The sequence below is a fragment of the Rhinoderma darwinii genome, chromosome 3 (genome assembly GCF_050947455.1).
Source record: "Rhinoderma darwinii isolate aRhiDar2 chromosome 3, aRhiDar2.hap1, whole genome shotgun sequence".
NCBI lineage: Eukaryota > Metazoa > Chordata > Amphibia > Anura > Rhinodermatidae > Rhinoderma > Rhinoderma darwinii.
Genome location: NC_134689.1, coordinates 409383338 through 409398798, shown reverse-complemented (window position 1 = coordinate 409398798; position 15461 = coordinate 409383338). Strand labels below are relative to the sequence as shown.

The following is a 15461-nucleotide window of genomic DNA, read 5'->3' as shown; positions in this document are numbered from 1 at the left end:
CTATGTACTACACACACACAAACACACTATATGCACTACACACACACACACACACACACACACACACTATATGCACTACACACACACACACACACACACACACACACACTATATACAGTATATATGCTCTATATGCACTACACACACATGCACTACACACACTATATGCACTATACATATACACACACACACACACACACACACACACACACACACACACACACACAATATGCACTCAATATGTAATATACACACACACACACACACACACACACACACACACACACACACACTATATGCACTGTACACACACTATATGCAATATATGCACTCTATATGGACTATACACACACAATATGCACTATTCACACACTATATGCACTATACACACACACACACACACACACACACACACACACACACACACACAATGCACTATACACACACACTATATGCAATATATATACACACACTATATGCACTATACACAAACATACACACACTATATGCACTATACACATACACACACAATATGCACTCTATAAGCAGTATACACACACACACACACACACACACACACACACACACACACACACTATATGCACTCTATAAGCAGTACACACACACACACACACACACACACACAAACAAACATTATATGCCCTATTACACACACATGTACTATACACACACACACTATATGCACCACACACACACACACACACACACACACACACACACACACACACACACACACTATGCACTATATACACACACACTATATGCACTATACACACATACACTATATGCACTATACACACACACACACACACACTATATGCACTATACACACACACACACACACACACATAATATGCACTCTATAAGCAGTACATACACACATGCTATATGCACTATACACACACACACACATGCACTATTACACACACACACACACCTTCCTCTGCCTCTGCGGTGCTTGGGTACAGCCCACAAGACCTTGATCATGTGACTGTGGTGTCAGTACAGGTCCTACGCCTCCTAGCTGCAGTCTTGTCATTATCAAGCCGTCTGCTCTACTGGAGTTGTAGACAGTTCGGACAGTGCACAAAAAAGATCAGGCTGTCATAGAGAGTGGCTCCAGCGCCTCCCTATCTCTGTCAGTCTGCTCTCTACAGCTGATGTGCTGTGCTGATAGCTGGCTCTGACCCTTACTAGTAGCAACTAGCTGCCGCAGCCCTAAACTTCTACTGGGGGACTGGCCCGGGGGGGCACATGCCTCCCTGCCCCCTGGCCCAGCCAGCCCCTACCCTCCATGACAGCACGCTTGCATTTCCATCCTTATTTATTTACACATATTTATGATGAGTAATAGATAAATAAAGTTACCAGACACGGTTAGTGGACATACAGAGGAGGAATGGTGGAGTGGGGCTATTTAACCTCTTGTGCTTTTTCCTGTCCATATTAGAGACGGGGTCTTACCTCCTGTGGTGCTGTCATTGGGGGGTTTACTAGAAACCGAATTACCAGGAAGTCTATTTCTATTTTTTTGTGTGTGTGTTTTTTTGTTACAGGTTCGGTTGTTGGACTACTTCGGATTCGATTACTACTTCAATGACGGCGTTTTTATTTTCAATAAATTGGTTAACGAGGGTTGTGTGGGGGTTTTTATTTCAATAAAATATTTTTGGTGTGTCCTTATTGTTTTCATCTTTATTACTACTGCCTCAGCAATGGCGGCTGTCTGATAGACAGGGTCCATTACTAAGGCGGGGCTTAGTGTTAGCTGGTGAAAAGGCTAACACTAACCCCCCATTAATAGGTACCCACCGCCACCAGAGCTGCTGGGAAGAGCCAGGTACAATTGAACACCCAACCATCTGAAGTGATGGCTGGTCACTGGGGCGGCCGCAGGCTGGTATTATTAGGCTGAAAAAGCCAAAAAACAGTGGGCCTTCCCACCCTGGTAATACTATCCTGCTGCTGCTATGTTGTATCTGGATGGTTATGAAAAATGGGGGGGGGGGGCACATCGTTTTAAAAAAAAATAAAAAATTGAAAAAAGCAACATGTGGTCCCCACCATTTTTCATAACCGGCCAAATGCAATAAAGCAGCTGCAGCCTAGCATTACTAGCGTGGGAAGGCCCACGGTTTTTGGTCTTTCCCAGCCTAATAATACCGGCCTGCGGCTGCTCCAGTATCCGACCATCATTACAGATGGTTTGGTACTGGATCATACCCGGCTCCCCTGGTGGCGATGGGTATCGGGGTAATAATGGGGGGTTAGTGTTAGCCTCTTCACCGGCTAACACTAAGCTCCACCTTAGTGGTAGACTCTGTCTATCAGACAGCCACCATTCCTAAGGCAGTAGTAATGAAGTTAAAAAACACCAACACAGAAAAAATATTTTATTGAAATAAGACCCCCCACAACACAACCCTTGTTACTTGTAAACCATTTTATTGAAAATAAAAACACCGTCATTAAAGTAGTCCTCAAATCCGATGTAGTCTGACGACTGAACATGTAAAAAACACAAAAAAAATGACATTAGTATAACTAATAAGTAAAAATGAAAAACCATTATCATACTTACCTTCCCGGATCAGTGACAGTAAACTAAGCAGGGTCAGTTCTAAGCTGTTATTGCATAGATTACATCACATGATCTGAGGTTTCCTCAGTACATTGGCTTACTTTAAAAAGTAGGACAAGGCACGTGACCAGAGGGGCATAATTTGCTCCAGTCGGGAAGGGAAGGCTGTAGGAGTGTTTTATTTTTTTCTAAAATATAATTAACTGTGACCTGATCAATAATAGGGGAAATGGGCCCCACTGTTCATGTGGGGGGGGGGGGCACTTGAGAGAATGTTAATGGGGCATCGCTGAGCATTTATTTTAGGGTAAGTTCACACGTAGCGTAAACACTGCGGATTTTCAGCAAAGGACTTCATTGCGAAAAATCTGCAGTGTAATACAGTTGCAGCACGCTTTATAAAAAACCCACCGAAAAACCGTTCATAAATTGACCTGCGGTGCGTTTTTTTTTTAATCCGCAGCATGTCAATTTATGCTGCAGAATTGCTGGTTTTCTGTTGCAGGTTTTCCCCATTGAATTCATTGGGGAGGTAAAACCCGCAATAAATAGCACATGTTGCCATTTTTTGGATGGAGAGGCTGCTTTATCAGGGGCGTCAGAACTAAAAGTGCCTAGGGCAGAACCAACTCCAAATACGGCCCATGGCACACATGTAGCGTAAATACTGCGGATTTCCTGCCTTGTATTTCATTGAGGAAAATCCGCAGCATAATACAGTGGTGGCAGAGTTTTCCACAAGACGTGTAAAAAAATCAGCTGAAAAAAACGTTCATAAATTGACCTGCGGTGCGTTTTTTTTTTTTAATCCTCAGCATGTTAATTTTTGCTACGGAATCACTGGTTCTCGGCTGCGGGTTTTCCCCATTGAATTTTTTGCATCGGAAAAGCTGCGATTCTGCCGCAAAAATCGCAACTCAGAAAAAGAAAAAAATCCTATACTTACCCAAATCTCTCTGCTTCTCCGTCCAGGTCGGCTTCCTGGGATGACGTTTCATCCCATGTGACTGCTGCAGCGGTCACATGGGATGAAGCCTAATTCCAGGAGGCCGGGCTGCAGGACATCAGAGGGATGCTTTGCAATGACTACGGGTAACTATAGACTTTCTTTTTTTTTTAACCTGCGGTTTTCCGCAGTTGACATTCCAGCTGAAAAACTGCATTACAATTTGGTGCAGTTTTTCATCCGGAATTCCCTGCGGTGTCCAGGGCGGGTACACTGTACTTTTTTTTGGAGCGCATCCTGTGTGAACATACCCTAACTACTGCTTCACTAGCTGTAGTGGAAGCTAACGAGATGCTTATTATTTCCTCAGTATTTACAGATAGATGCTGGTTTACAAATTTCCATTGTAGAAACTCAAATGATTTGGCCATGGAGTCTGCGACTTTTCCTTCTTTGGTAGGCTCCATGATAAAGTCGGAGCTTCTGCTTGTGAGGTGTTAGTCAATTCTGCTTTCGTGGCAAAGTGTGTAAGTCAAATTTAAGTGAGTAGTGAAAAATGCGACAAATTTATGAATCAACGTTTTGATAAAAGTCACGCAGTTTACTCTAAACGTGCAATGTTTACCACGAGTTTTCAATTGGTTTCACCCCTTATGATAAACCTCCCCCTAAATTTCCCTGAATGTAGCGCAGCAGGAGTTGTTAGGGCGTGTTTGTCAGCGCAGCAATGACTGTTTCCAAGCAACAATCAGAAGAATTGTGACTACAGCTCTGGAAGTGACTGCAGTATAAGACATAAGGCATCATGCACACGAACGTAAAAACCCCCGTAATTACGGGCCCATAGACTTCTATTGCCCACGGGTACCTTCCCGTTTGCTTATGGGAAGGTGCCCGTGCCGTTGAAAAATATAGAACATGTCCTATTATAGGCCGTAATTACGGCACGGGCAGGCCCATAGAAGTCTAAGGGGCTCCCGTAATTACGGGTGGCTACGCATGTGCACCCGTAATTACGGGCGCGTTGCCAGGCGACGTCAGGGGATAGTCACTGTCCAGGGTGCTGAAAGAGTTAACTGATCGGCAGTAACTCTTTCAGCACCCGGGACAGTTACTACCGCTGGAGTTAATAGTATTAAAAGTTAACTTACCTGCTTCTTCCTCCAGTCCAGCCTCATGGGATGACGTTTCATCTCATGTGACCGCTGCAGCCAATCGCAGGCCAATCACAGGCTGCAGCGGTCACATGGACTGCTGAGTCATCCAGGGAGGTCGGACTGGATGTCAAAAGAGGGACGCGTTACCAAGACAACGTCTGGGGTACGTATGAACTTCTTTTACTTACAATCGCTGCGTTCCGCTGCAGAAACTCTTCCCGAAATGGCTGCCCCTTTTCTCTATCCACCACTGACAGAGAGAAGGGGCTGCCGATTAGTGCAATGAGAAAACGGGTCCGTAAATACGGGTGGAAAAGTGGTGACAACGGGCCCGTATTTACGGGCACGGGTCCGTAAATACTGGTGGGATACGGGTCGAATACGTGTGACAAAGTACCCGTATTTACGCCAGTATTACGGGAGGAAAAAAATACATTCGTGTGCATGAGGCCTAACACAACTGCCGTATATGCCACATTATATGTACATTATACCTTAGTGTGAATTATGAAATATTGTTCAGAGGTGAAACTATTCCGGAAAAATCTGCCTAATTTTGTGTAGGTCCCCCTTTTCTTGTCAAAGCAGTTTTGACCCACCGAGGCATGGACTCCACAAGACGTCTGAAGGCGTCCTGCGGTATCTGTCACCAAGACATTAGAATAAGATCCTTTGAGTCCTGTAAGTTGCGAGGTGGGACTTCCATGGAACGGACCAGTCAACACCTTGAACTCTTTGTCAGGGGCGTAGCTAAAGGCTCATGGGCCCGGGTGCAAGAATTCAGCTTGGGCCCCCCTACCCCTCCCCAGCACCACCATCATCATCAGACCCCTGCACGCTCCTATGCCCAGACGCCTTGCCCAACAGCCCCCATAGTATAATGCCCCCACACAGTTAATGCTCCCATAGCTGCCCCCACACAGTTAATGCTCCCATAGCTGCCCCCAATATCAGCCCCCCCATACAGTATAATGCCCCCATATGTGCATAATTACTTACCTATCCCCGTTCCCACGTCGAGTGGAGGATCCTTCGCCTCCTCCGGTGTGTACTATGAGTGACTCAGCGCAGGAAGGCGCGATGATGTCGCTACATCCCGCCTGCGTGCGTCGAGCTGCTCACGGCACAGGGAATGATGGATCAAGGAGATGTCAGCTCCTTGCTCCAGCATTGATTGGAACCGGGCCCTCGGTGAGTGACTCACGAACCCCCAGGGGGACGCGACCCACAGTGTAGGGATGTCACGATACCAAAATTTGGACTTCGATACCGATACTTCGTTTACTTTGCCAACAGTAATAAAAAAAAAAAAAAAGTTCTTCCATTTTCTGATGTGAGGCACGAGGTGTGATGATGAATTTTGAATGTGCCCCACATTAATAGTAATTAACCTCATCATGTTTCTCAGTCATAATGGGTTAATGTGTAAGGTACATGATGGGGTTAATTACTATTAATGTGAGGCACATGGAGGTTAAATTCATCATCGCACCTTGTGCCTCACAATTAGGCCCCATGAACACGACCGTAAATAACCTCCATTCACTTTCATTGAGCGCGGACACATTTCCGTAGCACTAAAATTATGGAACATGTCCGTCCATTTGCATTTTGCGGGCCGTTCTCCCATACTTTGTATGGGAGCACGGGCCGAAAATGCGGGTGGCAGTCGGCGGCCGGCCGTGCCCGCAATCGCGGGCCCTGATTGCGGGCACGGTCGTGTGAATGGGGCCTAAGTGATAGAAAGCAATTTTTATTTTATTTTTTTACAGAGTACACATCATAAATGATGCAAAAAAATTGTTGTGCAGGTTATTACGGGCGCGCCAATACCGATTATGTGTATGTTTTATGTATTGAGACTTATTTTAATGTTTATTATAAAAAAAGTGTATGTGTATTTTTTTTATTTAACATTACTTTGTTTTTATTTTATTTTTAAACTTCAATGTACTGGCCTATAGCTATATGCCAGTACATTAGCCTGTGTACGGATAGTACACAGGCAGTTGTTAGGACATACCTCAGTATGCCCTAACAACAGGAAATATGGTAGGACAGCCCTGGGGTCCTTCAACAGACCCTGGGCTGTCTGCCCATATATGGTATGTCCCTTAATCGCATCACAGGAATTCCCTGTGACGCGATCCAGGGGCATCCGCCCTTCTCATTTTCCCCTGAATGCTGCAGTCAGCTTTGATCGCAGCATTCAGGAGATGAGCGGCGGAGATGAGCGGTTTCTCTGATCTCCGCCGTTATAGAGCGGGGCTGCAGCTGTGTAATACAGCCATTGCCCCGCTCCTGATATAAGTGCGCGCGCGGTCAGCATGTGGAGATGCGGTCGGCGCTGCACTAATGAGCGGCGGTTCAGGCATTGAGGACAGAACATGGGGGTGTTTTGTAGCGCGCCCACCATGTTCTGTCTTCAGTGCCGACGCTCATTAGTGCAGCGCCGGCCGCATCACATCATCCTGACGGCGCGCACATGTTAGGACTCAGGAGCGGGGCAGTGACTGTATTACACAGCCGCAGCCCCGCTCTCATACACTCATGTGTTATGTACTATACTGTATTGTGCAGTTTGCGGTGGAGGAGGGGGGGGCTGTGATTTAACGCTCCCCCCCTCTCCACCGCATACAACACAATACATTACAAGGCATCACATACATTACATTACAATACATAACGTTACAACACAATACATTACATTACATTACACTGCAGCTTACCTGGAGTCCTCCGCACCGACTCTTCTGCTCTGTCTGGAAGCCGTGTCACGTGACAACACGGTCACATGGTACACTAAGTGTACCATGTGACCGTAACCCGGAAGTGCCGGCTTCACGGCACAGAAGATTTAGTTATAAAAAATGCTGTATGGCAACGGGGGCCCGTGGGCCCCCCAGGCTTAGGGGCCCGGTCGCAACTGCGACCGCTGCGACCCCTATAGCTACGCCACTGCTCTTTGTCATGTTCCTCAAACCATTCCTGAAATTTTTTTCAGCTCCTAGCAGTACATTGCCCGGAGCATCACTATGCCTCTGCCGGCTTGTCTTATTCCCATAGTGCCCTTCACCAGGTAAGCGACGCAAGCGCATCGGCCATCCACATGATGTATAATCTCATTCATCAGGCCACCTACTTCCATTTCTCAATGCTCCCGTTATGATGCTCACATACCGATAGTAGGTACTTTCAGCAGTGGACAGGGGTCAGCATGGCCAGTTTGACCAGTTTGCAGCTAGGCAGCCTTAAACCCAGAAAGCTGCGATGCCCTGCATGATCTGACACCTTTCCAGCATAGCCAGAATTAACTTTTCAGCAATTTTTGCTACAGTAGCTCTTCTGTGGGATCGGAGCAGATGAGCTAGCCTTTAATCACCTCGCACATCAATGAGGCTCACGACCCTGTCCCTGGATCACTTATTGTCTCTACTTGGAGCGCTTTTGGTAGGTACTAACCACTGTATACCGCGAACACCCCCCAAGACCGGCCAATTTGGAGAAGCTCTGACCCAGTCATCTAGACATCAAAATTTGGTCCTTGTCAACGTCGCCCAGATCGTTACCCTTGCCCTATTTCCTGACTCCAACACATCAACTTCAAGAACTGACTGTTCACTTGCTGCCTAATATATCCCACCCCTTGTCAGACGCCATAGTAACCAGATCATCAATGTTATTCACTTCAATGGTTGTAATGTTATGACTGATCGGTGTGAGTATATGCGTTCAAATATATATATATATATATATATATATATATATATAATTTTTTTCTTTTTTAGGGTGGTGGCAACTACTTAAAAATGTTGTTTAATGGTTACATTTCCTTTTGAGCTGAATTTTTGTTTCACCCCTTTTTTTCTTTATTGCCTCTCTCAGCCCTTTCACAAACAGGATTATCCCTGGCTCAGTACCTGCAATCAATGTGAAGTCTGACAACAGCTCAATGGGTAAGTTCCGTGCAAGGTTATACATGATACAACTGTACTTCTATTTTAAAGGAAAGCTATCACCTATATTCCCATTCTATACTTTTCTAGAGACATTCATTTTATCTCCCACTCCTTCTCCCTCGTCCTTAGCTTAGCCTTCAAGATACCTTTCCTATTGCCCTGGCTGCAAATAAAAAACCGACAATGAGCACCCATCCTCCATGTGACGGGACACCTTTAATTGTCCTAGTAAACTTACACACACAGGACATGTCATAAATAAGAATGAATAGTTTATTAGTGAAATAAACCAAAAAAGTGCTAAACAGCAGCAAGTGTTCGCGCTACTATCAACTTCAGATGGGTTGTCCACTGCTGGAAGTCATTAGCCCAATTGGAATAGGGCTCCAAAAGGATGTTGGAACCAAGGGATCCTTCTGTTTTCTGATTAGCCAGTCTACCCCTATGGACAAGAGTATTTATACTATAATACTGCCCCCTATGTACAAGAATATAATTACTATAATACTGCCCCCTATGTACAAGAATATAACTATTATAATACTGCCCCTATATACAAGATTATAACTACTATAATACTGCCCCTATATACAAGAATATAACTACTATAATACTACTCCTATATACAAGAATATAACTAGTATAATACTGCCCCTATATACAAGAATATAACAACTATAATACTGCCCCTATGTACAAGAATATAAGTACTATAATACTGCCCCCTATGTACAAGAATATAACTACTATAATACTGCCCCCTATATACAAGAATATAACTACTATAATACTGCCCCTATGTACAAGAATATAACTACTATAATACTGCCCCCTATGTACAAGAATATAACTACTATAATACTGCCCCCTATATACAAGAATATAACTACTATAATACTGCCCCTATGTACAAGAATATAACAACTATAATACTGCCCCTATGTACAAGAATATAACTACTATAATACTGCCCCCTATATACAAGAATATAACTAGTATAATACTGCCCCTATGTACAAGAATATAACTACTATAATACTGCCCCCTATATACAAGAATATAACAACTATAATACTGCCCCTATGTACAAGAATATAACTACTATAATACTGCCCCCTATATACAAGAATATAACTACTATAATACTGCCCCCTATATACAAGAATATAACTACTATAATACTGCCCCCCATATACAAGAATATAACAAATATAATACTGCCCCTGTATACAATAATATAACTACTATAATACTGCACCCTATGTACAAGACTATAACTACTATAATACTGCCCCCTATATAGTAGAAAATAACTACTATAAAAATGCCCCATGTACAAGAATATAACTACTATAATACTGCTCCTATATACAAGAATATAACTGCTATAATACTGCCCCTATGTAAAAGAATATAACTACTATAATACTGTCCTTATATATAAGAATATAACTACTATAATACTGCTCCCAATGTACAAAAATATAACTAGTATAATACTGCCCCTATGTACAAGAATATAACTGCTATAATACTGCCTCCTATGTACAAGAATATAACTACTATAATACTGCCCCCTATGTACAAGAATATAACTATTATAATACTGCCCCTATATACAAGAATATAACTACTATAATACTGCCCCTATATACAAGAATATAACTACTATAATACTACTCCTATATACAAGAACTAGTATAATACTGCCCTTATATACAAGAATATAACAACTATAATACTGCCCCTATGTACAAGAATATAACAAATATAATACTGCCCCTATATACAAGAATATAACTAATATAATACTGCTCCTATATACAATAATATAACTACTATAATACTGCACCCTATGTACAAGACTATTTCTACTATAATACTGCCCCCTATATAGTAGAAAATAACTACTATAAAAATGCCCCATGTACAAGAATATAACTACTATAATACTGCTCCTATATACAAGAATATAACTACTATAATACTGCTCCTATATACAAGAATATAACTACTATAATACTGCTCCCTATATACAAGAATATAACTGCTATAATACTGCCCCTATGTACAAGAATATAACTACTATAATACTGTCCTTATATATAAGAATATAACTACTATAATACTGCCACTATATACAAGAATATAACTACTATACTACTGCCCCATATGTACAACAATACAACTACTAGAATACTGCCCCCTATATACAAGAAAATAACTACTATAATAATGCTCCTATGTACAAGAATATAACTACTATAATACTGCCACCTATGTACAAAAATACAACTGCTATAATGCTGCCTGCTATATACAAGAATATAACTACTATAATAAAAGAATATAACTATTATAATATTGCTCCTATGAACAAGAATATAACTACTATAATTCTGCCCCTATGTACAAGAATATAACTACTGTAATGCTGCTCCTATATACAAGAATATGACTACTATAATACTGCCTCCTATGTACAAGAATATAACTACTATAATACTGCTCCTATATACAAGAATATGACTACTATAATACTGCCTCCTATGTACAAGAATAGAACTACTATAATACTGCTCCCTATGTACAAAAATATAACTAGTATAATACTGCCCCCTATGTACAAGTATATAATTACTATAATACTGCTCCTATATACAAGAAAATAGCTACTATAATAATGCCCTCCTATATACAAGAATATAACTTCTATAATACTGCACCTATATACAAGAATATAACTACTATTATACTGCCCCTATGTACAAGAATATAACTACTATAATAATGCCCCCTATATACAAGAATATAACTTCTATAATACTGTCCCCTTTGTACAAGAATATGATTTCTATAATACTGCCTCCTATGTACAAGAATATAACTACTATAATCCTGCTCCTATATACAAAAATATAACTACTATAATACTGCCTCCTATAAACAAGAATATAACTACTATAATACTGCTCCTATATACAAGAATATAACCACTATAATACTGCTCCTATATACAAGAATATAACTACTGAAATACTGCTCCTATATTCAGGAATATAACTACTATAATACTGCCCCCTATATACAAGAATATAACTACTATAATACTGCTCCTATATACAAGAATATAACTACTATAATACTGCTCCTATAGACAAGATTATAACTACTATAATACTGCTCCCTATGTACAAATATACAGTGTGGGCCATTTATATGGATACACCTAAATAAAATGGGAATGGTTGGTGATATTAACTTCCTGTTTGTGGCACATTAGTATATGGGAGGGGGGAAACTTTTCAAGCTGGGTGTTGACCATGGTGGCCATTTTGAAGTCGGTCATTTTGTATCCAACTTTAGTTTTTTCAATGGGAAGAGGGTCATGTGACACATCAAACTTATCGAGAATTTCACAAGAAAAACAATGGTGTGCTTGGTTTTAACGTTACTTTATTCTTTCATGAGTTATTTACAAGTTTCTGACCACTTATAAAATGTGTTCAAAGTGCTGCCCATTGTGTTGGATTGTCAATGCAACCCTCTTCTCCCACTCTTCACACACTGATAGCAACACCGCAGAAGAAATGCCTCCCGATCTGACCCTCTTAGACTTTTATCTTTGGGGTCATCTGAAGGCAATTGACTATGCTGTGAAGATACGAGATGTGCAGCAACTGAAACTACGGATACTGGAAGCCTGTGCTAGCATTTCTTCTGCGGTGTTGCTATCAGTGTGTGAAGAGTGGGAGAAGAGGGTTGCATTGACAATCCAACACAATGGGCAGCACTTTGAACACATTTTATAAGTGGTCAGAAACTTGTAAATAACTCATGAAAGAATAAAGTAACGTTAAAACCAAGCACAACATTGTTTTTCTTGTGAAATTCTCGATAAGTTTGATGTGTCACATGACCCTCTTCCCATTGAGAAAACTAAAGTTGGATACAAAATGGCCGACTTCAAAATGGCCGCCATGGTCAACACCCAGCTTGAAAAGTTTCCCCCCTCCCATATACTAATGTGCCACAAACCGGAAGTTAATATCACCAACCATTCCCATTTTATTTAGGTGTATCCATATAAATGGCCCACCCTGTATAACTACTATAATACTGCCCCCTATATACAAGAATATAACTACTATAATACTGCTACCTATGGACAAATATCTTTTAATAATATACACCGCACCCAAAGTAGGCTTTATACAGGAGGTTTACTTTAGACACAGTATTTTAGTCATGTATATCAATAATCTTCTCTGCAATGATCACCACAGAAGTGGCAGAGGTTTTGGTTAGGTGAAAACTTGAAAACTGACTTTATTCTAATGACTTATCACTCCATTATTTTGTAGAACTCACCGCGAACCTCTCAGCCTGCAGACCTGGCCAAGAATCTCCGCAGCCCTCCGGATTCTATTATGGTGATCGTTGGACATCATTCGCATGCTTGGGGCGGCATTTCCCTCAGCCTGTTGATGCTCTTGCCTGCCTGAAAGGGACAGACATCTACATGGTCGGAGACTCCACTCTACGCCAGTGGTTTGAATACCTGGAACAATTTATTTCAAGTAAGAATATCTCGTTACTGATTAAGTGTCTTCATTCTTGAGATGAGAAATATTTTTCTATATAATTAACTTTATATTTCCTTACATCTGTTGCACTTAACATTTTGGAAGCCTGACCAACAGTTATAAAATTATGTATATGTGCTTTAGAGTCGGACTGGCCCTACAGAAGGGTCCTCTCGTTGATCCAGGTTCTAACAACCTAATGGGTCCCTACTAAAACAGGGCCCCAAATGTCCAACTGTAGACAACCCTATTTGGAGACATCTAGTTGTCACTGTGGTTTATTTCATATGGGAAGACCGATTAGACTTTATTGATGATATGCCCTGCGTGTACAATGATGCCAAAAAATATACACTATGTATTTGGAGTAGCCCTTCAGAATCCATTCTGTTGGTGAACCCAAGTTACCCCAGACTAACACTGCATGCGTATATGTGTATGTATGTATGTATGTATGTATGTATGTATGTATGTATGTATGTATGTATGTGTTTTGGGTACATCTGTGCATTCGTCTGTATATGTGTGGATGTATCTTCCTACTTCTATACATAGGTGTGTGTACTGTATGTGCATGTTGATAATGTATGTGTAAATATCTGTCATTGTGTTGGGCACAAATTTTTCTCACAGCTGCAGGTGACATCCCACATTTTGCTTTGGTACCCCATTGTTACTCCAAATGATTTGTACATACAGTAATGCAGGGAAGACACAAATTATGTCTCCCCTGTATTCCCACCTCCTGACATAGTTAATTCTGTGATGCCATTTTGAAGTCAAGTTTTTTTTATGGCAACTCACAATGATCTAGTACAGAACTGAGCTGATGGTACTTCAATAATTACACCAGGAATTAAATTAACATTATCTGGACATGTTTCTGTGTTATTTAAACGTTTATAGTCTGCTACTAAACATATCACACAGTTCTATAAGCTTGTGTTTGATCAGGCCGGTTTTTGATGTCTGTAATAGATCAAATAGTCACAACAACCGGTTTACCTTTCTACTAAACTAAACTTAGATCACCATAGATCCCGATTGCGATCTCACTGAAGTAGTACCCGGCAGGTGGTTGTGGGGTATTGCAGCTTTAATATGGATCCTAGAATGCGACCATATTACGGCCATTTGAAGCAGTCGTAGAAATGCAAAACCGGAAAAACTTGGAGCAACAATCTAAGGTTTTATGTGATCATTTATAGCTTATAGTTTATATATAGCAGTCATATCTATGTAGTAACATTAAGTATTTTTATATTGAAGGTCTCAAGAGGATAGACTTGCATACTTCCTACAAATCGGGACCATTGTTAGCCACAGATGCCGACGCTGGACTGGTCATGCGATGGCGTGCTCATGGACTGCCCTTGAGAACCTCCAAGACCTTGATAGCTGACCTCCACTATGAAGCAGCTGACTTGGCTGGGATTGGTGGAGGACCCCACACTGTGATAGTCATGACCCTATGGGCCCACTTTACCACCTACCCTGTGAGGGTTTATTTAGAAAGACTGGAAAGAGTCCGTCAGGCAATTTCATTTCTGCTTTTTCGGAGTCCTGAGACGACTGTGATAATCAAATCGGCCAATACGGGTTATAAGTCAATATACGGCAGTGACTGGTTGTCTCTTCAGTTGGACATATTACTGAGGGCAGCCTTCAAGGGAATGGGGGTGATAATCCTGGATGCCTGGGACATGACATCCTGCCACTATCTCCCCGACAACATCCACCCAGGACCTCCAGTCATCAAGAACGAGGTGGACCTTATGTTGTCTTATATATGTCCTAATATGACAGACAGGACGCTTCTACCATATAAGCCAACATATGCTGCAGTCCTATATGTTATTAGAGTCTGTTGTACCTTTGAACTTGATCTTTTTGAAGTTTTTCTCACAGTCTGTGCTTCTCGTGCCTTCTGGTCCCCAGAACAAACTTTGATGAAAAGAAGTTATTATGAAAATTTTTGTATCGTTCCGTACGAGTCATAGTCAAATCGCGTTTTTTGCTGTGATTTTTGCAACATAGTGCAAGATGACAAGACAGGACATTTATTTGTTATTAGCCAACAAATACTGAAGTCCTATGTTTTTGTAGGTATAAATTAGAATGTTGGGCAAAGGTCGAAAATTGTAGACTCATGGTGTGACACTCTAATCAGCAAATCAACACAAACACCTTCAAAGGTTTCCTAAGCCTTCA

General features: G+C 41.4%; 1 protein-coding gene across 1 annotated transcript in view; it reads left to right on the top strand.

Annotated features, from left to right (window-relative positions):
- LOC142750562 (NXPE family member 3-like) overlaps positions 1-15250 on the top strand; it is a 90143-nt gene extending 74893 nt beyond the window's left edge. The window contains exons 3-5 of the mRNA XM_075859560.1: positions 8591-8661; positions 13029-13244; positions 14520-15250. Of these exons, the coding sequence (XP_075715675.1) occupies positions 8591-8661; positions 13029-13244; positions 14520-15250 (1018 nt within the window). The remainder of the gene's footprint in view (positions 1-8590; positions 8662-13028; positions 13245-14519) is intronic.
- The last annotated feature ends 211 nt before the right edge of the window (positions 15251-15461 follow it).